At 46.0% G+C, this 27,861-nt stretch overlaps 2 protein-coding genes across 3 annotated transcripts in view; one reads left to right on the forward strand and one right to left on the reverse strand.

Annotated features, from left to right (window-relative positions):
• Window positions 1–1,507, reverse strand: part of LOC142557404 (ATP-dependent RNA helicase DHX30-like) — a 60,696-nt gene extending 59,189 nt beyond the window's left edge. The window contains exons 1-2 of the mRNA XM_075669208.1: window positions 1,238–1,507; window positions 1,042–1,152 (exon numbers count right to left, since the gene is read on the reverse strand). Coding sequence (XP_075525323.1) covers window positions 1,042–1,152; window positions 1,238–1,409 — 283 coding nt within the window. The 5' untranslated portion in view covers window positions 1,410–1,507. The remainder of the gene's footprint in view (window positions 1–1,041; window positions 1,153–1,237) is intronic.
• A 530-nt stretch (window positions 1,508–2,037) lies between these two features.
• The window catches only part of LOC142557406 (E3 ubiquitin-protein ligase makorin-1-like), a 37,024-nt gene continuing 11,200 nt past the window's right edge, over window positions 2,038–27,861 (forward strand). The window contains exons 1-6 of one of the 2 annotated variants that reach the window (XM_075669211.1): window positions 2,038–2,353; window positions 6,319–6,447; window positions 9,495–9,649; window positions 14,778–14,891; window positions 17,566–17,801; window positions 22,419–22,633. In XM_075669211.1, the coding sequence (XP_075525326.1) occupies window positions 2,319–2,353; window positions 6,319–6,447; window positions 9,495–9,649; window positions 14,778–14,891; window positions 17,566–17,801; window positions 22,419–22,633 (884 nt within the window). In that variant the 5' untranslated portion in view covers window positions 2,038–2,318. The remainder of the gene's footprint in view (window positions 2,354–6,318; window positions 6,448–9,494; window positions 9,650–14,777; window positions 14,892–17,565; window positions 17,802–22,418; window positions 22,634–27,861) is intronic. The other variant, XM_075669212.1, reaches the window with a different exon arrangement.

The raw sequence follows: 27,861 nt of genomic DNA on the forward strand, positions 1-27,861 counted from the left end.
CGCGCTGTCACTCGTGATTCCTTTAAAATATGTATCCCTCGCGCCTTCCCTCTTCTTTCTAAGAAAAGAGTACCCAGTATACTTGAAATCTGCAATCTGAACCGGAATAATTCCATCCCAGTCTATTCCAATGCCATTCCTTGTCGTGCTTTGTCAGTGGTCAGACCAATGTTCTGCCTGCGTTACCAACGGGATAAGTCGAAGTGGCATAGAATCGAGCGGTAGGAATCGCTACATTATACTGACACAGTTTTCTGTTTGAGCATGTAATGTGTACAAAAGGTTACCTCAACATTTAAATGGTTCTGTAGTTCTGTCAGGCCATGCCCTTCACATTCCTGGACAAATATTTACCCCTTTAACATCTAAGAAATCGTTGCTTTCTCATAACATTTCCAAAATTTCTACCTTCGAGGCCAACTTGTGCTGCATACGACATACATACAAAGAGAAACAAGGAGACGCACAAGATGTTGTGCGAAGTAGATACTAAAGGCGAGGTGCACGTATGTCCATGAAGAACAATCAAAATGTAAATAGAAACATGCATGCTCCAATACAATGAGAGTCACTGACTGGTTTCTTTATCTAGTTTTAGAAGTAAGCTTTCCGTCATTTCGTGTGTCCTTCGTATAAGGTGCAACTTGCCTTCCATGTTCAAGAACCAGCTAGCCTACACATAATCATTCACCGTTTTCTACCTCTGCTTGAAAATTTGCATGCCCCCAGATCAGCGGTTTTACCTTTAGCTGTCTAGATAACCAGATAACCGCGTAAAACGAAGTGATATTCGAATATGCCAGTTAGGTTAAAATATAATTTGCGTGTCATTCGCTGGAGTCAGTCTCATTTGTATGTGATTAATTTGTTTTAATTTGAATCGATCGAAAAAGGCTACAAGTCATCGCAAATCACCCGCCAGTCACTTCTTTCTCTTATTCAGGTCGCCTGTACCACCAGGGGCCGCAAGAAATGTGCGGGCTATGGATAAAGCCAACAGAGACTGCCGTCGTGGTTCGATCAGCAATTTTTGAATCTTACCCCTGGAAACCTTGCAACTCGCCGCACAATGCCCCGTTCCGCAGTGTTTCATGATAATGGGATCCAAAGCAGCCAGGACGCTCGCAGGATCCATGATGCCTGCAAGAGAAGCTGCATAGAACAGTTGGATGATCAGTGGCGTCATGGCGTAAAACAGCACGCGTCAAACACAGAAAGCGCCGTTCTAAACTCATACCGGCGCTCGACTCCGTGGGGTCAGCCGAGTTACTCAGCCCATCGCTCGAACCGAGCGCGTTGTCCGAGGAAAATACCCGCTTATCACTAAGTTGACGTCGAGTGCCGGCCTGGGTGGCCTGGGCTAACCTGGCATACAGTCGCAGTCGGCCTACTGCGTTCGTTGCGTTCATTCCAAAAGTCGAACGCGCCCGCGAGCGCACGAGCAGAACCACGCGCTAAAAGCACGTTGTTAGCCGGCGCATGTCACGTGACCACAATAGGCGATCCAATGCCGATCTCGTGCGTTGCTGCGCTTGCTTGACTTCACAATGACGCTATATGTTGATCAATTTTTAGTGCTTAACAGCGTTTGCGCCATCTAGGCAACAAAATGTATTTCAACATTTATTACGACTGCTTATCTCTCTGGTTTACAAGTTCGACATGACGAGCTGAAAGCGTCACCACAGTTTTTAAATTTGCAGTTACTGTTTTATAAGTGTTCCTCTAGCATGATGTGGAATGTTATCCGATCGACGCGCCGTCAGATAATGACAAAATTAAGTTTCGTAAGCCACCCTCGCCGCTGCCTGCGAAAATGACTAATGAAATGTGCTTGCTTGGTAATGTTGTTAGTTTCTGAATCTTACTTGCTGCATAGAGATATGCTTGCTGTCTCTCTAAAAAACTACTTTCGTTATCTTGTAATTCTTACTTTGCTTCATAGGCCAAAGATGGCACGACAATCAGTGGAGCCTCAAGTTTTTGTCCAATCAGCTTGCGCATTTCGTAAGCTTGGGAGTTCTGTCGTTCTACTTGCGTAATGCAAGCGCTGACGAATGGTTAAGGCACTCTCGTAACGTTCCATTCATTCATCGACAAATGCTTTGCTTAAACGACAACTGTGTGTTCGCTTTGCCGCGTGGAAATTCGCTCACGTTTACGGTCCCATAACGTCGAGGAAACATTCTCGCCTAGCTCGCGTAGTACTTTAAATTGTGAAGAGCACCAGCGCGGATTGCGCAAGTCGGAGCCAGCATCGACGGCTGACTCACAGATCTCAGCGCCCTCATCCAAAATTGTCCATTAAGGAAAGCAAGATGGCGGAGGGCGGTTCGGAAGGTGTCCTATGTAGGCAAGTAAACATGCTGAACAATTTTTCTCTGAACAATATCGTCCTAGAAACACGACGACGCGATAATGTTTCAATTAAGGGCGGCCTCGCCAAACGCTCTTGTCAGTTGGCCTGCGCCAATGTGCTGTACAAGCCCTTCGTTTCTCTAGGAAAAGTGTACCGAGACCCCGAAAGCGACACAACTTGAGCAGAAAAAGGAGTGTTTCGTAACCCGCCTAATCTAATTGAGTGCCCGATAACGTTTCCCGGGAAGCTCAGTACTGCAGCGAGCCGCCGTTCGCTGCTAACTACTGTGTGTTTTGTGCTTTGGCAAACGCGTTATGTAATGTGTACGCGTACCAAATGGCGATACCACGGTGTCTTAATACCACTAGACGGAAGGGAAAAAAAGAAAGACTAATACAACACGGGCCTACGTGTGCGCTTGTGCCCTTTTTTTTTCACTGATAGGGCCACCGCCTAGTGAAAATAGCGACGACTGCTCGTAGCAGTAACTCCCTTCGTGTTGAACGATGCGAACGCTGCATTTGCTTTGGTGCAAAAGTCGACCTGTGCAAAATTGCCACGGCATCGACAACCAGCCGCGCGGCATAAGTTTCCCATTCAAATATCGGGCTGGACGGTTACCTCGCGTCACTGTTTGGATGGCTTCTGCTAGTTTCGCCTTGCACAAACCAGTGGTCGTGAATTAACAGAAGCGCCTGTGTGATTTTCCTATCCTTAAACGCCGCGTTTACTAGCCCCGAGCGTCTCGAGTGCGTAGTCAACTTTTGCACGTTGTTTGAGCCTGTGTTGCTGGCACACATTTGCGAATCGTTTCTTTGATGTATTTCGTTCTTTTGTTTTTAGCACGTGGTGACAGTCGGGAGTAGTTTCGTGTACGTATACTATCGCGTCCAGTACGAGCTACAACGCGAAAGCGCGTGGCTCATATTGAACGCGGTGGTACGTCAGACTGCCCGCTGGTTAGAGACAAACGGTCGTTGCCTGCCGTCGCTTATCAGGGCTATTACCTTTCTTTTAGTTGGCTAGCTTTACCGTTTACGCTGTATCTGCTTGCGGGAGGGCATTTAAAAATGTTTTTCGCCCCCTCGGTGTGCCACTAGCATACGTTGGGACTTTGGTGATGTGGCGCCTAGAAACGGGCAATTTTCCGCTACACGTATCAGTTTACTTTTAACCGTAAATTGAGACGGAGTTGTATGACATTTCCGTGTGATATATTTGCTGCCTACCTTCAACCATAGGGTCAGTCGGTAATTCGACGCGGTACAAAGGAACAAAGGATGTGAAACATCATAGCAAGCCATCTTTGACAAGCAGCTGTCAGCACTTTTGTGAGCTGAGTTTCGTTATTGAAATGTGCAGCTGTGGTGTGTTGGTCAGTTTTCACGGTTTGTCAAACATTTCCGCTGGAATGCCCGTATGCTGCTCTTGTGTTCTCGAGTTCTAGAAGAATTGTGCGCACTGAGAGGTGGATTATTCACAAACCCTGATCTAGCGGTAAAAGGACCAGCTCTTCACTTGTGCTTCGTAATGTCTAACTTGCCGGCAGAGACCAACTGCTGGTGGCAACGCGATCAGAATAGTGAAACCTCGTCATAAGTTAGTGCTTTGTGAAACGGGCGTAATTAAGAGGCACAATTTCATTTCCTGAAACAAAAAAGTATTTTGTTTGCACGCTACCTTTGCAGTGGCATTACAGCTCATTCTGAGCACTTCATTTATGTGGTCACAAAGTTTTGCTCTCAGAGTTGAAGAAGGGGGGGGGGGGGGATTCTGTGAACTTCAGAGGCAGAATGACAGAAGTGCAGGCATCTCAGCACAGTACCAGTGCCAGCAATGTCTATTATTCATGGTCTATACGTTAGAGCATGTTTAGCAAAGCCTTGGATTCAAATTTTGCTTCTGTTTAAACTTGCATCAAACAGCTGGTGGTTTTATGTTGTGCTATGGGGCTCTCTAGATCACCACTTAAGCACAGAACATGTTTTAGGCTATTGAAGAGACCAACACCCCTTCGGGTCTGTAGGAACTATGGGATAATGAACAAGACTAATGAAGCTTTGTTCATTCCGCGATAATACGTTCACAAAGATTAACCAGTTGACCCAGTAAGCATAACCTCTTTTATTGTAAAGCTTGCACTGTTTGTTGTGTAAAAAAAAAAACAACCACCCCAGTTGGTCTGTTAATGCAATTGGCCATTATGCATGTAGCAGGGATAGGAACTATACTGCCCTATGTGATCTAAGGTGTGTTGTGTAAATGAAAGGATGAGGCATAAACAACTTTTTTGCCTTCAGCCATTGGCTCGTCTGCACTCGAATTTCTTTTGAATGTGTAATTTCGTGGTGGAGTCTAATATCATGTTTGGATGCAGTACTTCCAACTTCAAGCAGTTAGTACCCAACAGTTAACAGGCACCAAGTAGTCCCTTAAGATATCGTTGACTAGTGCCACAGACACATTTACTTCAGGCAAGAGAAATGACTGCCCTTACTAAGGGTCCTGAGCACATGAGCTTGTGGTTTGAATTAGTGCAATTAGTTTCTTTAGATGACAGGTTTTCTTCCGAAGGCAGAATCTAAGTTTTCTGCCAGATATTACTGTTCAGCGCGGCAGACAGTGAATAAATGAACTATTACTGTAGGCATCCGCTGTTTTTCTTTTTTACATGATTACTGGGGTCGGTTGCCAGGTCACCCTTTTCAGCACCACAGAAATGCAACTCTTTTTTTCATTGCTGTGTTCCACAACCAGTAGGCAAATTCTGTCTGAAGTGCCACCATGCATCGGAGAATAGAGAGATTTTACACTTGGCATACCATCTGAGATTGGGAGCACGCATGCCCAATCTTGGAGGCACATTTAGATTACGTATGTGAGTGCAATTCGTTGTCTGCTGCTGGCCGGTATACTGTTTTAAAATGAAACCTGGTGTGAGTTGAGGAAATGGTTCTGTATGTCATGCAGTCTGTTCCATGGCATCCAGCTTGGAATCCCTTTGTTCTTCTGCTGTTCCCATGCCCATGTGTTTGCTTGGAATCTTTTTGTTCTTGCATTTTTCGCACGCTCCTACAATGGGGCCTGTGCATCTCACTTTACGCGCTGCAAAGGTAACCGGAGGCGAGAGGAGACGGTTCCCGCACTCTGCTGCAAGTATTGCCTGGAAGGTGCAAAAGGCGATGGAAATAGGTGCCTTTGGGAAGTAACTGAAGTGATAATTTACAAAACACTGCTAATGTATCGTATTCCTATTCTGTCTACAATATGCATACTTTATGGCTAGAACAATTTGTTGTTGGGAGGAGTTTTCACTTGCATATACCCGCCTGGTGCTGTGTGCACTATAACATTTAGCAGTAATCAACACTGCAATGCTATGGTGCCAACTGCTCGGTGAAAATCTACTCTTTCCTGCCTCTTGGTGCCATCTCTCTGGGCCTAGCTGCGTCAAAACAATCATCTGAGCTAAATATTAATGGCAAGATGGGGCTTACACTTTGGTGGGATGTAGCTAAGTGATAGCTGATATTTATCATTTATTTCTTGCTTTTGAAATGAAGAGCGAGTAGTACAGGCAAATTAGGATCGAAGCAGGAAGCGGGGGAACTGCCATGTTGTTACGCATAATCACAGTAAGTGGTGGCAGCCATTTCAGTAAATTTAATGGAGCCTGATAAACCCTGCCAGTCGTTGCAGCCAGTAACGGTGAGATGGTAACTTTAGTAACTCTCAAATAAATTGAGAATGCATTACCTCTCCATCATTTTTCGGTCTAAGTTTTCTAGAGCAGGCAGGCTTTGCACCCCTACTGGTGGCATTTGCGAGCCAGCTATTTCTGTGCCCTCTTTGTGATCATTTTTATGTACACAAGCCTAATAGCAATACTAGTACATGAACTAGCTCAATTATCCTACCTGCGTGCTATTTCATTTTTTTTTTTTTTTTTACTATTGCAGATATTTCTTAAGTGGCGTGTGCAGAGACGGGCGTCGGTGCTTATTTTCACACGATCGTTCGACGGGCCAGGTGGACAACGTGTGCCGCTATTACCTCAAGGGCGAATGCATCTATGGCACGCGGTGCAGGTAAGATGGTGCAATCGGCCAGAACCTCTCGCTGTTTTCCTTGCCTTTCATCGTTACTTGTGGAGTCCTTTGAATTGTTTGAGCCAATTTGGACAAGAGAAGACAATGCACTGAACAACTTCTTTTTTCATCTTGCGGACAATTGTTACCCCAGCGACTTCTTAACTAACGAAACTGAACTTTTCATTCATGCAGTCATTTTATTTGAAATCATGCATGTGATGTGCCAAGTGTACCTGCTATACAAGGCAGGGTGGTTGCAACAAGATTCAACGCAGTACACCACAAGGTACAATGCATATTTGCATAATGAATCCTTACCGACTAGCTCAACTTTCTGTTGTTCTAAGGTACAATGGCTGTACAATCACCTAACAAATACAGTTTACAGAAGGGTGGTATCTGTTTTTTAGTATGGAGTTAACTTTGTAAACTTTATGGATCAGTTTTTCTTTAACCCCTTACGGGATGAGTGTTGGAAATACCTGAAAAAAAAAAAGGCTCTTTTCCATCTAAATTTGCGAAATACACCGAGAATAAGCATAATCAATGAAAAGAAAAAAAAGAATTCTGTGGAAACCTTTTCAGTAATAGGGAAGCAACACCACACAGAACACTGGAGGTGGGCTTGACCCCAAGCCACCTGTGGCTTTGTATGAAACTTGTGCAGACAGCCCTCGTCATATGTGAACCGTAGGTGTACATTGCATTTGCTTTACATCATGTGTGTTGCCAATGTAGCCGAATAACTTGCATCGCTCTGTCTTCTCTGACCGTGCTTTCAAAAGAAAGAGAAAGCGGGTTGCATGGCAAACTACTTCTTCCTCGTACTATGTTCCTTCCTTCTCTAATCCCAGAAATGACGCTTGCTTCCTGTTAGGCTGTGTTGGCTGGAGACATTTCCAGAAACTCTATCAGTAGTGAAGTTTCACAAGAAAAAAGTTTTTCTGGTGTTGACTGTAAGCAACACGTACACAATGGTTTAAGTTGCCGATTTTTGGCAATTGTGAAACATTGTGGGCCCTGTGTCAAAATTCTGCTTCCTATAGTGGGTGGAATTAAGCTCTTCCATCTTCAATGTAACGAATTGGGAAGGTTTCGCAGTTTCCAAAGAGAATGTTTCTGCTTTTCACATGTATAACTGGTATTAGGAAATTCGAGTTGGCCCCGAGGTAGAGCTTCCTCCCCTTTCCGTACTGCAACTTAGCCAAATTTCCCCGACTTTTCCGAGAAATGCAGTACACAGGCAGCCATGTATTCAGTCCAAGCTTTAAAGTAGCCCATAGAAAAAAAATCAGGAAGAAGTACACGTAATGCCACTAACACTAACTAGCACTGTTATCTAATGTAGAAAACCGCAAATCTAATCAAGCTGACGCATGTACTGATCATCGCCTCTGGGTACAGAAAGGGCCAGAAGGACTGGGCGGCTCCTTAAAGGGACACTAAAGTGAAAAATGATTTCTTCTGCATCTGTAAATTACCGTTTTACAACACCAAAAACACCACTCTTACAACGATAAGACGTTTGGTAAGCCAGAAAAAGCGCAAGAACGAAATATGGGTGGCGACACCTACTTAAGTTCCCCCACCTGGGGGCTCTGACATCTTGGATTCTGATGGCATTTTCTAGGGCCTATTAATTATATATAGCGATACAGATTGACTACATTGTGTTCTAAAGGAACCAAATATTAAACATGGCAAGTTTCGGGAACCTTTATTCAGCCAAGACGGCCCAAATGCGAAAACATACTTTGGAATCCCTGACGTTATGCTGACCTACCGGCACGAAATTCAAATACTGATACTTGGACCTTCATTTCCTCATCTAATAATCAAACTATTTTTTGAAATGACTGCGTGCAGGGTTCTCAAACAATGCTTCATTACAGTGGAACCCCGTTCATACGTTTTTCACCGGACCGAGGAAAAAAAACGTAACAGCCGGGAAAACGCAACAGTGAGGAAAGCTCCGAAAATGAATGAAAAAAGTGCAGCTTCAACTATGGACAATTTATTTCCACAGAGTGAGTTTAGAACATAAAGAAAGTCTAGAATGGTTACTTGCCGTTTCTTTCGCTCGCTAGAAATCACCACACGTTTCTCAATAGCCTGGAAGGCCGCATTGCTGTCAGCATTGCTGTGAGGTGCGACGTACCTGCGGAGGAGGTCCAGAGCCGCGACGGCTTCTGCAAAGCTAGGATTTGGCAACTCCCCGGCATCATGCGGCTCGTGCTCCTCGTCGTCACCACGCCACGGCAATGGCAACGGACGAAGGAATATCCGCGGGAAATTTTGCCCTCTTTGGCGTAATCATGGTAACGTGCTAACGATTGTTTAGTATTGCTGCGGAGCGCACGCGACCGAGCAGCCCTGTTGCGCGCAGCGCGGCGTGGTTTCGCGAGAAATGTAAACAAGAGAGGAGAGCTGGCCCGATAGGCGGAGCAACTCCAACTTCCGGCTTCCCCTTAGCTATAGCTTCACAAAGAGTGACGTCAGGGCCTCTCCTGAGTTTCCTTCCTCCATGAGTCGACCCGTCCAACAAACCATGCGGTGGCCGTAATCGCAGTGATAGTGAGAGCATTTTTCACGTATGGCCATCTATTGGCGGCCTCTCGAACTGGCGTGCGGCTTCTTGCAGCCAGTTCCATAGCCAAGCCCGGTCAAAACTCGTCAAAAACCAAAATGGTGGTTGGAGCGTGTTGCCTACTTTAGCCCAGGCTGGTTCGGGTTGCGACACATCATGCGGGAACGTTTTCACAGCTACTACGTAACAGAAGGGTTCCTTATACATTGGATCCTATGGAAGCTATGCCGGGACCGGATGAAAACGACGTAGCGGCCGGGAAAACGCAACAGTGAGGAACGTAACAGCGGGGTTCTACCGTAGTCTGATTTATTGTTTCGCTTTAGTGTCCCTTTAAGCTGCTTTGTGGCTTTTGCTTTGATGATGGTCTTTGTGGCTGCCTAGGTACAGGCACGACAGTCGCTGTAGCAGGGTTGGTCCATATCTCCTCCTGCCCTGCCGTTGTCTACTCTTTCAGGTACGACCACATCCGGACCAAACCCCGGGCCGATAGCACCACACGGTCGGGGAGGGGGAGCCGAGGAACAAACCAGGGCAACCGGTCACAAATAAGTCCACCCGAGGCAGCCCCACCGGCTTGCTCATCATCCGTCAGCCGCGGACCACACACAGGTTGGTTGGTCAGTTTCCTGCTCGCTAGTGGACCGGCACAAAAACGCGAATGAGTTGGCACTTATAAAAATCGGGAGGCGTACTTGGCAGGCAAAGGTGGGAAAGCTACATGAATAGTAATTCACTCACAAAAGTCTCTCCCTGTGTTTCATAGTGCAATTGTTATTGATCTGTGACCCTTTCTACAAGATAATTGCTTCATATATTACAACCATAACTTGTGAACATAAGGTTACCTGAAGTCGAGCATCATTTCCTCAAGCTTGTGCTGCCTGTATGTGACGTACTATGTTTTTGTGCACCGTGGATGTAGCTCGCACAAACGCGTTGCTCTTCTTGTTGCAGGGATAAATAGGTCCAAATGTGCGGCACATTTCATGTAATAATGACATCATATTTTGCAACGTAAAGGTACGAGGCTTAGTATTACATCATTATGTGACGCATACCTGCAGCTTTCTTTCTTATGCGAAACTATCTTTTTCGTTTCCAATTCAAGAAGTGAAAGAAGTCCCTGAAGTGTATGAAACAGAGTATTGACTCAAACAAGCTCAGTTATCGTGGTGGCCCGGTGGCTATGGCATTCTTCTTAACCCTTTGAGGGTCGAATTATTTTGAAAAAAACCTTTCCCAGGTGGTCAAATTACTATATTGCAGATCTTGAATGTACAAAATGTATAAGGTCGGGAATAAATAGTAAAAAATAATTAGGAACAGTATTTTGGTGTCGGCATCACTCAGAACTGCAAAATGTTCAATAGTATTTCCGAGCGTGGTACTCCTTGAAACACGGGTCTACGCACAGCGCCTTATCGCAGTCTGCACACCTAAAATGCGTGTCTGTTCTCTTGGAGCGAGGAGTTGTGTTGGCGCACACATGACATCGCTGCGTGCGACTGCCTTGGGCAGAGGTCTGAGGAACCCGCTCGCGTAAGCGCATTGCCGCGGAGAGCGAGAATACCTCGTGAGCGGTGGTAATAAACAAGCTAAGAGCAGTGCCAATCAAGATAGAAATCAACTTCCGCCGCCTCTGCGAGGGCGTGGCGACAAAGAGAAAAAACATGTTTCGCGCGTCTCTGTTGCGATCACGCGGCGGAACCGAAAGCGCGTTGCCACTGAGAGCGAGAATACCTCGCGAATGGCGCTAATCAAGCTAAGAGCAGCGCCAATCAAGATAGAAATCAACTTCCACCGCCCTGCAAGAGAATGCCGACAAAGAAAAAAAATGTTTCGCGCGCCTCCGTTGTGATCACGCGGCGAAACCGAAACCGCCAAAGGGGCGTTGCCGCAGTCTGAGCGACGCGCTGAAGCTAGCAGTCAACCCTGTTTATTTCCCCAGGTAGCACCAATTTCAAACGCATCTAAGTGCTAAGAGGTGGCAGCACCTCCCGGTGAGCACGCATCGTCATTATGGCGCGAAATTTCAAAAGGAGGGTCAGAACCGTACTCGTACGGCAAAGACCTTGCGGGACAGAAAACCGCCGCCGTACATGTACGGCAAAAACCTTCAAAGGGTTAAGTAAAACTCTCCGGTTTGTTTCCTTGCTGTGGTAGCCACATTGTGGTGGGAACAAAAATGCAAAAGCGATTGTGTTGTTAGTTTTGGGCGCACGTTAAATGAAACTCCCAAGTGGTCAAAGTTAATCGAGAGCACTCCCCTCTGGGGTCCCTCGTAATCATGTGCACTCTTGAGACATTAAACCCTACAGTATAATTATATTATTCGAGCAAGCACAGACGTCAATTAACAAGTTGAGTTCTGTTACGGAAGGACAGCACATTTAGAGCTGAACTACTAGTGTCGTGAAGGAATTAAAAACAAAGGAAGGGAAGAAAAGCTTGAAAATTGATTGAGAATTGCAGCAAATGCCTGTTCTCACATGAACTGATTGTGTATGGCATCTTTTTTTTTTTTTTTTAGGTGCGTTTGGGTTTGCATTCCCATATTGCATGCACCAGTCACGGTGACTGATTTCTGCATTTGCGAGCGCGTAGTGGAAAAGTGAAATGTTTTCGTCTAGGCTTATTCCATTCGCTTCAGTTAAATTTAAAAAAATTTTTTTTACTTTTCAATGTTTGTACTTGTTGCTCTAATAAAAACGAGAAAATATGCAGACAGGCCACTGTGTTGCGTCTGAAAATCAGTGTCATTGGTTTTCTATCCATGGCGCGCTCATGAGGTCTTGCAGGGAAGTATGATGCTCCTAACATACTAAAAGACTTATGGTACATTTGTGGCTGTTGGGACTTGCAAGTGCACTACCACAAGCAATGTTATGTTGTTTGAAATGTGCTAAATTTGCAATTTTTAATTTGAAATTTGCTAAATGGTAAATTTTTTTTTATAGTTAAGCGGGTACTTCCATTCTTGTAGTTACTTCTAATCTGTGATACTGAAGCCTTACATTCATATTCAGTTTTTGTGCTGACTTTTAAATAAGTTAGTTTTGGTGTAGGTCACTTAGCTACTAAGGTCATTTTAACATTCCACTTTGCGTGAGGCCATAATGAAAAAGAAGGCACCGTAAAAAATTATAACACATGGTTAGCAAGTGTAAAGAGTAAGTAGTGAAATGTTGGAAGTATTTTTGGAATCTGATCCAGTTACAGCCTATTGAAAGTTGCGGAAGAAAATGTTTCACAATAATTGACCATGCTCTAGAATTTCAGCTGTCTCATTGTGCAGAACTACTTGCTCACAGTTGGCTGAAGTGCATTTTTGTTTCCTGGCCCCTGCATTCGAGCAGGCACCCCTATGCAGCTGCACCTTGCCGCATTCACAAACCATGTCACTGCATGCAAGATTCACTTTGTGAACATTAACTTAAGCTCTCATTCACTCCAGCACACTTGTCTTTTGATAATTGTCTCCAAAAATAAAATTAAAAGGCTCAACTGCAGAATCTAAGCACACGATTCCAAGCGCTGTCTTCTAGTTCTGAGCGTCTGTGGTTTGAAAACATAGGATGCTTAAATTTGCGTCACTGTTTTGCTTTAGCATTCAACAGTAGAAAGGTGTTCCGGGAGTTGCGAGCCCACCCATGCCCACCACGAATGCCCACCCATTTTGTAGCGATGCCTTTTCTGGTGCTCATCCTTCCTGCACTTCATCAAGGGTCAGAGTGACGCTGCACCAGCGTTATCGATATATGAACGGTTGATGATGAGAGTGGCATACAAAGAAGCAAGAGGCATAGCTACGAAATCGCTGCCCTAATCTGTTCTTATCAAACATTCACAAATGCACACTTAATTGGGATATATATCATTGGTTCAAGTGGAATTAAACAAAAGCTTTAAGGAAACCTGCCTAGCCTTGCCCCATTTGGAGCCTTGCCATCATCAAAGTGTATTTAAAGGAGGTTAGCGGGTCTTACTTCGAAGAATGTAAGCAGAGCTGCACGTTACGTAGTGATGAGGCGCATTCACACGGATGAATTTTGGAGGATGCACGACCAAGTTGGCTCGTCAAGCAATGGCTGCAAATGGTCACTTTGGTCCACAAGCCATTCTTTATGGCCAGCCACTTACTGCTAGAATTTTCAGCCCTGCGACTAGTCCCAGAAAGCTGCCGGGCCAATCAGTGGTACCTAGGAGCAAGACAGCAGAATGTGCTTTTGTTTATTTTGCTTGGCGACTGTAGTGGTAGCAAACGTGCATGCTAGAACAGGCTGCATTATTTTTTTTTTTTCATCTTTTTGTTGTGACAGCAACTGCAAAACCACAACTGACACTACCGCTGTACTTTCCAAGGCATCTGTAACAAGCCTGCCGTCAAAGGTGATGAGAGAGTCCGAGAATAACACAAGTGAAAAGCAGCGAGAGGCAAGCGAATATGTGATAGAAGACTTGGACTTGTGTGTGGCTCTTTGGTTCACACGGTTAGAAATTTTTGCCTACTTGAGGTAAACAAGACGTCTCAGGTTGTCTGCCATGTTACGTTACTTAAACGAAGCAGGAGCAAATGCCGTCTTCATGAAAGCAGGCGTTTGTGAAAGCAGGTGCGACATACAGCAACGACCTTGAGTCATTTCAGAATGGCGAGTGGCTGGCCGCACTCAGCAATGCGAACGTCAACCGACGCAGGTCACTTCTTAGTTGCCAGGTCGCCAATCGCGGTCAGTCGTGCAACCTCCCTCAATTTGCCGATGTGAATGCGTGCTCGTCGTGCTTGGAACTTCGCATTTCACTTGACAGAGCCTATCGCTGCTTATTCCCTAGTGCCTGTGTCACTCATGAGCATTGTTTGTCACACATAACGCTATAATCATATTTAAAAGGAGTACCGACATGGATGTTTTCAACGTGGACATTATTTTTCTTGCGGTAATTGAAGCTTCGAGCAGTTTACTTCATTTGTAACAGTACTTCTCCCTGCAAACCAGTTTGGGTACCTAGGAAGTGGACGCAGCACAACCGTGCTGTGCACTGAATTTCTGCATTCCTGCAGAATTGCTTGCAGCATTCTCTATCGTGAACTTCGTCGTACCTAGCCTTACTGCTGCAAGATGCCGGCAAATTTTGCCTTGTGTCACGATAATAGTGAGCTTTAGCTTTGTCTGCAAATGTAATATAGCGCTTGCAGTATACTGGGATACCAGGAAGTGGTATGGCAGCAACAACACTGCTAGCTACACCTTGCGACATAGTTTAAACAGAGAGTACACAAAGTTAATACTTCAGTGACTTGCGGTATTCTGCTTAACTGTTGGTGTAAAGCATTGGTAGTGACGTAATCGTTAATGTGCAGCCCTTCATATGATTTTCACTCGATGAGCACACTGACCCAATGCAAGTTTTTCAAACACATTGTAGTTGGACAAAATGTTGCGAGATCTCGCTACCAGCTTTGCTACTACGTCCATAGCTCCAGTAACCCAGCAACTTTGCAGACAAGCTAAAACTCTAGTGCTATAATTAGGTGCTCAGTATTTTGAGGCAAACTTTAACGTCAAATTAAGATGTCCTAGAAGTACTTTGTAACGTTAATTCTTGTTAAGTATGCTGCAGAGCTTGTGCAACTTCGAGAACGTGTCGGTACTCCTTTAATGTTGCTTGCGGCTTAACGGCTGGTGGTGGCGGGCTCACTTGATTGAGCATTCTTTCTTCCCACCTCTCTTCCCCCAAGGGCCGTTGACGGTTCTTAAAAAGAACAACAATGAGTCTTCCTGGAGCGGCGATCCAACTTGCAAGACGGTGCACTCTTCTAGTTGGGCCGACGCGCCAGAGTTTGTCCCCAAAAGTATGTTCCCCTTTGTTTCTTTTCCTACTTATACTGGTGTTGCACGGGCACTTTCGATTGCGATTGATGCTGATCGGTATCAAATTATTTCCTTCTGTGATCACTGCTATGTGGTCCAATAATCTGCATCTAGTTGGGTAAGCTCTAGCGCATCAGATGTCGCTGAGTGCAAAGAACTTGACAAGTTTGCCTGATGTGGAGTAAAAATCATAGTGCACATGAATGGATCACGATTGGCAAGAACAAGCGATGTCGCAATCTAAAGTGCCCATGTAGCAGCAATCCGCCCGGATTGAACTTGACCATGACCTACAATGGTCATGTGACACCAGTGTTAACTTCGAATGTTTGCACACCTCTTGCTGGTTTACTCTGAAATGCTTCACCATATTTACTCGATTCTATTCACAAAACCTCCTTGCGTACAGTTGGCACCAGAAGTTTCCATACGGTGTACTCCGAGCAAAAGCTGAATAGTCCCGCTGACCGAGTACGTAGCCTGGCACTATGCGAATTCGCAGCCCATGCGAGTATATTTGAGTAACATAAATTGTACAATCTTACTGATCCTGCAGCTCTTGAACTCTTGATGCTGGCTGTACATAAGAAGCAATTGGCCATTCCCGCAGTGATTGTCTCGTCGTCATGCTGATCACTACTGTGAGTGGCAGCACCCACCTGTTAGCCAGTCAGGGAATTCTAGCAACCGTGTCGACTCTAAACTTTTCTTATTCAGGTTCATTGAAAATGGTTCAGTTCTAGTTAAAACTGGTTTGAACCTATTTATGTTCATTTGCGTTACGTAATAATGATTGCAGTAATGATTACTGCAATCATTATTGCGTAACGCAAATGAACAGCATAGGCCAGCATGATACCAGTTTCCCGCGCATACATCACTGTAGGGGCCCTCTGGTCTTCTCCGCTCGTGGCTGGCTTGTCACCGCGGCGAGCCACAAAAAATCGACCCAGGACAGATCGCGTAGCACCCGTTTTGCTGCTAGCGTGGCTGGGGCATTATGGTGCAACACAGAAACGGCGTCCTTACCATTTGAGAGACGGTAAAATCTCTTCCACAACTTTTTTTTTTTTTTTTTTTCCGTGCGTGGCATTGAGGGGTTACTTTTGAGCCTTTCCTCTATGGCAGGGTCAGACCAATGCTGGTCGGAGAAGCTGCCATGTGAGTTGGCGTGCTGCTGAGAGTATTGTCTTAGCGCGGTATGTTTGAACTAACCGTCGCAAATGCTTGGCGAGTTTGAAGTCCCGGGCGTTTTCGCCCATTGGAATAAACATAACTTTGACCGAACCACAGCGCCAGTTTCAATAAACCCGAAGTTCGAATTAGCGTGCTCAAATTAATGAGATTTGACTCCATAACTTTTTCTTTCAAATATAACAACCCTCACCAAATTTGGTGCAGTGGTTGCCGAGATAAACAATTTCTCTTTTCCTGTTTATTTAGATGAGAGGCCCTGAGCTAAAGTTTCCTGAAGACTTTCTAGTAGAGCTTGATGCCCCATTAACATATTCACTGTTCGTGTTCGCAGGTGTGTCAGTTTCTTCTAAAAAAAGACTTTGCGTAGAATCGAGTAAACATGGTACGCCTGTGCCTCGAAGTGCCCACATTATTTGCGGAAGCGTGTATATTTTGCGCAGCTTGCTTGTTGTTGCTGCAAGCAGCTTCGAAACCATTGAGACATTGAACCTGCATGGCCCTCTTTGAACCGCTTTGTTCATTCTCTTCATCATGCCTATGGCACACTGGCACGTTCAGGCTGCTGCTGACAGCAAGTTCAGCTTTTGAGTCATCATAGATTGAATGACCATTTTGCCTGCATGGCATGTCCTCCAAAGCTTCAGCTCATCCTCCCAATTTCATGATCATTTTGCAGTGGGCCAGCATTTTGTAAAGCTCTGCACCATGCTGCTTGTAAGAACAATATTTTTTGTTGCCTAAATGCTCGTGAACTTTGACCTACGTACATTTTAAATGAAATGGGTGGTCAAAATTGGTTCCTAGACTTTCGTGAACACTCTCCTTTTGGAGCAGCTATTCCTTCGGGACAATAATTAAATCAATTAATCCTGTGTCATCAAAATGGTTAACAAGCCTCCCAAAATTCTATCCCTTGTAGCCGAAATGTTGCTTCGGCACATTAAACCCAGTCGACCAATCAGTTCTGCAGCTGGCTACAGGGTTGTCAGTCTCATTCCCAGTTGCAGCAGCCGGATTCCGATGGAGTTGGAATGCAAAAGGCTTGTGTACCAAGCTTTAAATGTGCATAAAAATAAAAAGAGAACCTGCGTGTACAAAATTAATTTGCACTCCACCACTCCAGCGTCCCCATAGCCCTTGTATTGCTTCAGAATGTTAAGCCCGGTCAACTAATAGAGAACAGTAATCAATCCATAGGGGTCAAAGGGAATCGTCAGCCTTCTTCAGCATTATCCTTCGTACCCCTTTGTGGCGGAATAATAGCATGAAAAACTGGACACCTAGAGCAGACAGGATAAGGTGCATTTCCTGTTGTCCCGTTTCCATGCTGTTTCTCCGTCATGAAGCCATACCTACAAGATCAGGTTGAAACACCTTTGAAGTATAATCGATAGCCCTGTTATTGGCCTTGCCACATTCGAACCCAGTGAATGAATGGACAAATGCCTCTGCTGACAGGTGGATTGGCAGCCAGAGCATCAAAGTCGTATGCGTCCATCGTACGGCCCGAGGGCAGCGCTGAGAAGGCCCCGCCGAGCAAGGAGGCGTCTCTGCCGCTCTGCCCGTACGAGGTGGCCAGCGACGGCTGCCCGGTTGGCGCCAACTGCACCTACTTGCACGGCGAGCTGTGCGACCTCTGCCAGAAGCCCTGCCTGCATCCCTACAACGAGGAACAGCGATCGCAGCACAGAGAGGTACGACTAGGACGGCCAACTCTCGAGTAGACGAAGTAGGTGAGCGCATGGTGACGCGATCAAGCCCGCGCTGAGGACGCCTTCCTGCTCCTGTTAAGCCATGCGGGAAAGGCGGGCGCCTGTCACTGTGCTTGCGCCGGTTGGGTTCCCGCGCCTCTTTCTTCGTCATTTTGTGGCACGCAACATTGCGGTAGCAGGCGATGCATCAACCCTTTGGCTTGATTTTGTCTGAGAAGTGGTCCATGGGAGTGAGAAACATTGTTCGAAATAACCGTTGTGTGTTTTTTTTTTTTAATTCAAATTCGCAAGAGATTTTATCGATTCCAGTACATAGGATTTTGCTGGCACCCACCAGAGCATTTTGAAATCTCCGCGAATTCGAATGAAGAGATCTCGAATTGTTGGGATTTTGCTGATAACCCCAACAAAATCGAAACTGCTTTGTTTGACAATGCAGCAGAAGACAAAAGGGAAGAACGGGCAACCGAGCTGTCGGTAATGATTAGAAGGAAATCAGGTTTATTGACTGTTATTCAGTAGGGAAAAAATGCTCAAGTGCAAACATCTGGTGCTCGAGACTTCAGACATTTTACTCAAATGTTGCAGCTGTCCTGCTAAATTCCGGATGGTTGACAATCCCAAGTACAATGCTTGTGGATGTTCTTCCAGGAATTTTTTGATTTTGCACATATCTAGGTTCACTTGCCTCAACTCTCCGTTTGTCGCACCCTGGTGGTAGGAAATTAGTTTTCTAACTCTAGTCGTTACATCTGCACCATTGTGTCATGCAGCATGCTGCTTGGCTTTCCACAAGATTTTTCTCCTGTCTCGCACACCCTCGCAAAATAATTTTGTGTATGTTACTGTACGTACCCGAATCTAATGCGCACCTTTTTATTTTTTCAAAGAAAACTGGTTCGAACACTGCCTGCACGTTACAGTCGCATACGAAACGAAAATCGCCTTTGAGGCGATCATATGCTTTACCGCATAACGCGGATGTGTTGCGGCGAAGCTGACTTTAAAAAAAAATGTGCAGCGAAGCTGAATTTAAGAAACAGGCTTTTCTTGTGCAACACATAAACTTAAAATACAGTCTAGCCTTGCTATAACGAAGCCACTTATAGCGAAATAACTGTTATAAAGAAGAGATTTCAATTTCCCATTCCCATTTTTGCATTTTCAATACATTGTCGGTCCGGTTTTAACGAAGTAAATAAGAGCGCGTCATCAGATTTAACGAAGAGATTTAATACCAACCGAAAAATAATCTGTCAATCAGCACATTTTTGCGTCCTTGAGGCGATTTTTTCTGCGAAAATAAGAGCAAAATTCGGCTGACGGCGTCCTTTCGTGGCGTCGTCTGCTCTCCCGCCGAGCAAAAGGTTGCTTCACTGCATCGCATGGCACGCCGGTCTCATGTTGCGCCGACCTTGAACGGCGTCACGGCGTAGAGCGGTAGAGCACGCCGTGCAGGGGAAAAATGTAAAAAGGAAAAGACGGATTCTTTTTTTTTTTTTTTTTGACGACGTCGCGGTGAGCGGCCGTCTTGGCCAATCGCGGTTCTCTATTTCTCCTGGGCAGTCGGCGCCACGGCTGGACTGCAGTCTGCAGGAGGTGTGGCATCGCGCGCTTTGTTTTATGTCGGTGCCGCGGTACACAAGGCAGGCAGAAAGCGTGGCAGCATTGTGCATGTTGGAAGCGCGGCTCATTTTCATCATTTTCGCGGATCGTTGTATGCTGTTTATTGAGGCAGTTATTCGACTTGATCTAGCTGGTGAACGGACAACTGAGCGCAGTGTCGCACTGTTCCAGGTTGGGAGCATGGCGAAGCTACTTCGCGTGTGACACCATTGCCACTTGTTTTCTGCCCGCATTGACGCCCGCATTGACGCAAGTCATCACGGTTTCCTGTCTTGTTCCACTTCTTCTTATATTTCGTGACCGCTTCGCCTCAGCGGACCTACTTAGCTGTCCCCTTTCTCGGAACTGACTTCATTTCTCTGCAATGTCGAGCTTCGCGAGACCCAGCACTTTGACGGGGAAGAGAAAGGTGCTGTCTTTGAAGACAAAGCGCGCCATTTTAGACGAAGTGCGTCGAAACGTCAAGAAGAGTGCTATGGCACGAAAGTTTGACATTGCGCAGTTCACGCTTTCAACAATAATCAAGAATGGTAGCAAGATCGACGCTGTTCTCGGCGCTGACATTGGCAGCAAGGACCGAAAGAGGATCCAATGCGCCACTTACGGCGATGTAGAAGCCGCGCTTTACAAGTGGTTCGTGGACGTGCGATCGAAGAACATCCCGCTCAGTGGACCCATCATTCTGGCGAAGGCCAAGGACTTGGGCTTCGCTCTCGGCCGCGAAGACTTCCAGCCAGGAAATGGGTGGCTCCAGAGATTCAAGGAGAGGCACAACATCACATGTAAAAACATCGTCGGGGAGGCCGCGTCCATTGACCAGGGATCGCTCCAGCAGTGGATGGCCAAGCACCGCGATCTTATCCTTGCGTATTCCGACAAGGACATCTACAATGCAGATGAAACTGGACTATTTTTCCAACTGCTGCCATCGAACACTCTCGCGGCCAAGACAGACAAGTGCATGGGAGGAAACGAAGCAAAAACCGTGTCACCGTGCTAATCTGCGCGAACATGGATGGTTCGGACAAGCGAGACCTGTTCGTCATTGGAAAGGCCAAGAAACCACGCGGTTTTGCCAAGGTGCTGTTATGCCAGTGACGTATGTGAACAATAAGAAGGCATGGATGACGCGAGACATTTTTGGCAAGTGGCTCGCCCACTTCGACAAGGAGATGGTTCGAAAGAAGCGCAAGGTGCTGATGTTGCTTGACAACTGCAGTGCGCATCACGTCAACGCACACTTGAGCGCTGTAGAGGTTTTGTTCCTGCCCCCAAACACTACTGCGAAGCTGCAGCCCATGGACTAGGGGGTTATTGCCAACTTTAAGGTCCACTACCAGCACCGAGTGATTGATGTTCACACTGCCGACAACGTGACCGGCATGAAGGTGCCTTTGGTAAAGGCAATTTTCTTTGCAAGCGGAGCCTGGAGGGATGTGAAGCACCTGACCATCGCCCACTGCTTTGAGAAAGCCGGCTTCTCCCGAAGCAGCAGCACGGAGGCGGCACCTGTTGGGGATGAAGCTACCGCGATTGACGTCGATGCAACCGCTGATGCTGCCACCGTGATGGCCTGCTTGGAGCAGCTTTGGGATTCCACTAGCGACTTGAACCTTGTGCCTGCGGGTCTAAGCCACATGGACTTCGTTTTCGTCGACGAAGACCTTGTTGCCACCGAGGGCTTCACGACTGAAGAAGTTGCCGGGAGTGTCATGGAAGAGATCTTGGTGGACATCGCCTCCGACAGTGAATGCGACAATGCTAGTTGTGCCCCTAAGCCGGTCACCTCCTCAGCGGCCATCGCAGCTGTTGACGCGCTACGGATGTACCTCGGGAGTCTGCAGTTCAACCAGATCTTCGTTTCGCAGTTGGATGGTATGGAAGCCGCAATCCTGACGTCCGCACTCGCGAAATGTGTTCAGGGGATGCTGTACCACTTCTTTCAGCGGCAATAAATCGGTATGCCCATGGTTGCATTCTTTTTCATAGTCCACATATTACGAAATAGCGGATATAGCAAAGTGATTTCCGATTCCCGCCGACTTCATTATAACCGGGCTAGACTGTATTGGATGTGCGTTAAGTTTATATTTTGTTTGAAAGCTTTAATGTGATTTGTACATTAGTTTTCTAATTTGCACTCGTAGAAAGTGTGCACGTTGGAATTTGGCAAAAACTGCAAATTAATTGGCAATGTATTTTGGCTTCTTTTTCTGCATCTTGTGTGTAATTCGACTTGCCGATAATTCATTCAATTTTTCCTGGCTTGCCAGGTTGGAATTAACGAAAGTCAACTGCTACTTTAGGGCACGCAGTGAAAACTACAAATTGAAGCCGGAGTGCAAGTTATATCTACTTGAAAGGTATTCTAGGGCTGGCAGCAGCTTTGAGATATTCGTTGCCAAAATGTATGATAAATGTCCTGCAATGCCTAGAAGGGCATTATGTTAAAAAAACATGCACCAGCACTATATTTTGCCCTAAGTTTGTCTGGATTTATCTCGGAATTTGTGCTAGTACTAGTTTCAAAATTGGTAGAAATTGTGCTCAAAATGGGTGGGGCGGGCATTCTAGTTTAGGAAATTGGGAAATGGAGCTGGGCAGGCCATGTAGTGCGTAGGGCATGCAATTGGTGGTTTATTATAGTTATAGAATGGGTGTGTACTGCGTGCTGACGTGCGTCCTGCAGGAATTTTATTAAAGTTTGTCCAATCCAATCCAATAGGTGTGTGTACCAATGGAAAGGAAGCGCGTCCAAGGATGGCAGAGAATTAAGTGGTCCGATAAAATGAGAAAATATGCAGGCATAGGATGGGGTCAGCTGGTGCAAGACAAGGGCAGTTGGAGATCGTTCGGGGAGACCCCTGTCTTGTTACGGACATAAATAGGTTGATGATGATACGTGCATTAGTGTAGTCACCTGCACTGCTCATTCCAATGCCATACGTGCGGTCGCAATTGCTTCGGTTCCAGGAGTGTGTCCAGCGGCACGAGCAGGACATGGAGCTGTCGTTTGCGATCCAGCGCAGCGCGGACAAGTGCTGCGGCATCTGCATGGACGTGGTGATGGACAAGGAGCCCGCCTCGGAGCGCCGCTTTGGCATCCTCGAGAAGTGCAGTCACATCTTCTGCCTCAACTGCATACGCAAGTGGCGTGGCTCCAAGCAGTTTGACAGCAAGACCGTCCGGTGAGGATGGGGCATCGGCCAGAAGTGGGTGTAGAAGCGTCGGAAAGTAACCGAATTGCATCCTCCAGGCAGTTAACTCTGTGCTGATGTGAAAGGAAACGCCTGATCTTTGTTCGAATACCGATTCCTGTAATCGGTTTTTAAGAGGAAGCTTTAGCTCAGGCTCAACTCCGACGCGGCCTATTCAAATAGATGTAAAACGCAAGAACTGTTTTATGAGGTAACCCCTGGACCGATCTTAATGAAATTTGTTGCGTTTGAGAGAGAAAGTTAAATTCTAGTGACTGTTGGAAGCGGAATTTCTGTTTGGGGCCTGAATTTTGTTAAAAAGATTTTCAAAAATTTGCCAAGTTTGAAAATAGAAGCCCGAAGTTTACAGATTCATAGCTCGGCATCAAGAACAGATATCGCGGTTCTGTGAATGGCAACTATTAGATCATTGAAAGCAGACAAATTCGATATTTCATTTATATGTAAATTTGTTATGTTGTTTACAAGGGTTCTGCAAAAGCTGTATTTCCATATTACTAAACTTTTTAAGATTCAAATGTAGCATATCAATTTTGTCCGCTTTAGATGTACTATTAGATTCAATTAACTAAATTGTGATATCATTTTTCATTGCCGAGTTAGTTTTAATCTTGATAGTTTCGTATCCCGAAATTTTTTTATTTTCGCCAGTTTTTAATAAAGAATTGACGAGCTAAATCAAAAATTCGAAACTAACAGTCACTAGATTTTAAGGTATCCCTTTAAATGCAACAAACCTGGTCAAATTTGGTGCAGTGGTTGCCGAGAAAAACGAATTCTCCTTTTACATGTATTTAGATAGGAGCACCCGAGCTAAAGCTTCCTCTTAGGTCTGAATCTCACTTCCATCTGCCACACAGTTCTCATATTTAGCAACCCTGTGTAAACAGCACTTTCTTTTAAATTTCTGCGCAGGAACAAGAAAAATTGCTGGCTTTTTAAATGCTATTTCTGGTGTTCCCTTTCACATTGGCTCAACGTGCAGAGCTTATTGGCGTCATGGAGGCAGTATGCAATTTTTTTTTTTCATGTATTGCACGCTGAGGTTGTGGCTGGAAGGAATAAAGTCTAGGCTGCTGTTTATTCCATGGGTAGCATTCAGTGAACACTACTAAGAAACTGTGTCTGTTTTCATGCCTCGTCCAGTGCTTTCATGCTGTTTTAACTCTTGACATGTGAAGGATGTTCCTTACCAATACTCTCGGGCACTGGCGCAATCAATCTCCTGATATGCTCTCTCAGGGCTGTCGTGTTCGACAGAGAATTACGATTTATTTGCAGCGTGTTTAAGGACACTTGCCGATGGTATTTCAGAAGCCAGGCACTACGGGGCAAATTCTTTTGCATGATTTCCATTCAAAAATGTAAGAAAATGACTGCACAGAAGGCAGCGTGGCAGAAACGAGCGAATCTGAAGTTTTCAGTGGCAATTTGTAGTCGGTCACGCCCTGAGAATTCGGTGGAACCTCAACAAAACATCATTCCCGATGGAATGATGCTGATATTGAAAGATGTTCGCATCCAGTGTGGCATCATGGAAACGAATGGACATAATTTGCTGGTGCATATCTCCTCATGCGACCCTCTGTACATTATAATGCAAACCACATTCAGTCGTTTTCATAGCTTACTCTGAAGCGGTTACATATAGTCTAGTGTGTGATGAAAAACTCGTTTGGCTAGGAAGCATACTGATGCCAAAGAAAAAAAAAAACATGCACTCACCAAGTATAAAAGAAAAGTAAAGAACATGACGTTTCGGGCCCCGTACGGGTCCTTTGGTCACAATGAAGATGTAAGCATGGGGATCCGCCGTGGTTGCTCAGTGGCTATGATGTTGGGCTGCTGAGCACGAGGTCGCGGGATTGAATCCCGGCCATGGCGGCCGCATTTTGATGGGGGCGAAATGCGAAAACACCCGTGTACTTAGATTTACGTGCACGTTAATGAACCCCAGGTGGTCGAAATTTCCGGAGTCCTCCACTACGGCGTGCCTCATAATCAGAAAGTGGTTTTGGCACGTAAAACCCCATAATTAATGAAGCATGGGCGCACGACTATTTATGGGTGTATATTACCCCGCATCCTGTTTATTGGCGTCTAGTTGATAGTGTAGCATGATTAAGAACAAACGGTCAGATAAATGTACCTCGGTTGTGATGACGGCTGCCGAGTCATACCAGGCGGTTAAAAACTTCTCGCAAGTTAAAACGGGAGCAATGTAATATACTCATTTGAAGTACAAACTGATATATGCGGAACTGTAGAGAAGTGCTTTATGCATATCCTTGCCATCGGCTTTTGAGAAAATTGACACTAATTTGGTTTTACAATGTTGTGTCGCCATGAACAACAAAACTCTGCCATAAAGTGCGCTTCGAATACCACGGGTTGACATCAAAAATGAGGATGTTTACCTACAGCATGACGTTAAATTTTCATTTCTGTGCTGAGGCAAGAAATGGGAACAAATGGGGAGCAGTTACTTTCTCCAAAGTACACACGGAATGCTGCTGCTGCTGCATTCTGATTGGGACGGAATGCAGAAATACTTGTGTATCGTGCTTCACGTCCAGTAAAACCTCGCTAATATGGAAAATAGGATAATTTGGACTTGTCTTTTGGTCCCGCGTATGCATTATTTAAAGGGAAACTGAAGAGTCTGTTGAATTCATATACAGATGCTCATATATGGATGCGGGAACCTTATAAACCATGCAGGTAAAATTTTGGGGAGGGGGGGGGATTTTCCACTTAGGAGCGACATAATCGTCAGTTAAAATTTCGCTGTTGCTCCGCCCCCCGTTGAGCGCCGCGCGCTGCTGCTGACGCTGACGATGCGAGCGGAGACCGGAAACCGCGGCGCAGTGACGTCAGCACTGGTGTTCCGTTCCTTCGCAGTCTCCATGACCATGCCTGACCGTGCTTGTTTCTGCGTGCGTGCCGTCGTAATCTGCTTCACTCGAACCTGCATTTCTTTGTTTGTGTGTATGTAGAGTGGGAGTTGACGTGCGCAGCTTTAATTGAAGTGGTGGACCGATCATGCCGGCGTTTTGTGCAGCCTACGGTCGCACGAACACCAGCGGCCGGGACGATGTTCCATTACTTCGTGCAAGACAAGAGGCTTTCAGCTAAGTGGGAGGCTGCTGTGAATCGAAAGAATTTCAAGTGCTCAAGAACAACAGTACTGTGCTCTAACCGCTTCCGTGACGACGATTACTACCAGAGTTTATCAGTAAGGCGTGAATGAGTGAGAGTACGACTTGCTGCTAACAGGCTTTCTAAACGCAGTGCGAAAAGGTCGGGGCAACAAACACGTAAAGACGGGACGGGTGCGGGCGGACGGATGGTAACTAATCTTGGAAGACCTTATGAATACACGAACTCGTCCAAACCTGGATTTTGATTTACTGCTAGCTCCTTCGTGTTAGCACACTGAACGGAAAGTTCATGTTTATCTCCCACCCTTGAAGCAGGTTACGTTGCAAACCGCCGTTGCAAACCGCCGTTAAATTTCTATTCGCACGTGTGTTGGGGAACAGCCTACATACAGCTACCATAACCCAGTGCAAGCGTAAAATTTGCATGTGTTTGAAAGCCAGCGCACGCCTGGACGCTGCGCTCCCCCTTCTCTCGCGCACAGAGAGAAACCGGCCGTCTCACGTAGCCGACGGAATTCGCTGCCGTTACGGCTCCGGTTATGAGTAGCGTGCAGATGGCGCGTTGATGGTCACTACACGTGCTGCAAGAGCCGGAAAACTTTTCCCGCATGTAAACCGTCTCTGTAGATTGCCGACCGCTTTGGGGCAGCGCAGAAATGCCGACAATCGCATCCCCACTTACATTTCACGAAGAGGCATGTAGGAACATAACAGTACAGTCGTTTGCCCGGAAACGAACTCACTAGATCGCTGAATGCAGCTTTGCAAAAAACATACTCGCCAAAGAACACTTCTAACACGAGGATATGCTAACACTTCGCTTTAGTTCCCGTCGAAACCACTGCTTGCTACCAGCACTGTTTTCTTATTCGAGAGGTGGGCTCCTTGCAGTCGGCTCGTACATATAGGGAGCAACGCTGAACTCTTCAGAGAAACACAAGCTCTTGAAATTTACCATTACCATCTCAGCAAAACAGCGCCAAACCACCTTGCACCTTGCTTCATGCGTAGCGGCAGCGGTCGGTCCGGACGAACACCATTGTTGACGTCACGAGGCGCCCGACCAATCACAGGCGTAAACGAGGCGGACGAGCTGCCCCGAGTCTGCTGCTGCACTTTTCGTCGAAATAAAATCTGTTTGCGCTTTCTTTTGCTCAATTTCGATGCGATATTCGAATTCGGAGGTTTCAAGACCATTAGGTACAGCTCTTCACTCATTTTTTCTGAAAAACTCTTCAGCTTCCCTTTAATGCACTGAACCTCTCACTAATTTGGACATATTTGGTTGCACATCGGTTAATTCAGGCTACTCTTGGAACTCGGTAAGTGTGGAGCGCTGCAAATGTGCAACGCAAAAGAGCAAAAGCGGCATTGGCGTCCACCGAAATGAAGTGGCGGAGCTCGCATTGCCATAGTCATCAGTCGTAATTGTACTTCCATGACAGCAATGCCATAACGCTTTGTGCCTATTTTTGCCTTTAACACCTTTATTCTTGCATTTACCGGCACGCATAGCACTGCATTCGCTCCATGCCTTGATGGCTGCGTATAGTCTCCATCCATGATCGTGTCAGTAGCGACTGCGATTTCGTCTGCAGTTGCAGCAAACAGTGGTTTTGTTTTGACCTAGCACGTGCGTTGGCCGCGCACCTTCAGAACCACAAGGTCGCCGTCCACGACCGCGTCGACACCAGCTGCGGTTTCGTCTGCAGCGGTTGCGGCAAACAGTTTTGTTTTTACTCGGTGCAAAGCTGTCGAGGATGAACAGCGCTGTCTATGCTACGGTTGCAAAAAAATAATCGGGATGTGCGAGCTTTAGTGAAAAGCGTCTCAGATTAACATGCGCACCGTGACTGCCCCGTGAAGGAAGTCGCGAGGCCTTCATCGCTGCGAGCGCTAATCATTTACGAGATGGCGAGAATTCCAGTCTCCGTACTGGTTTCTATGCAAAGTAGAAACAGGGTTTGCCGAATAATTCAGTAAATAAAAGTGTTTAGACATAGTAAGCATTTGTTTGTTGTTCTCTTGATACCCTCG

Source organism: Dermacentor variabilis, chromosome 9 (genome assembly GCF_050947875.1).
Source record: "Dermacentor variabilis isolate Ectoservices chromosome 9, ASM5094787v1, whole genome shotgun sequence".
Taxonomy (NCBI): Eukaryota; Metazoa; Arthropoda; class Arachnida; order Ixodida; family Ixodidae; genus Dermacentor; species Dermacentor variabilis.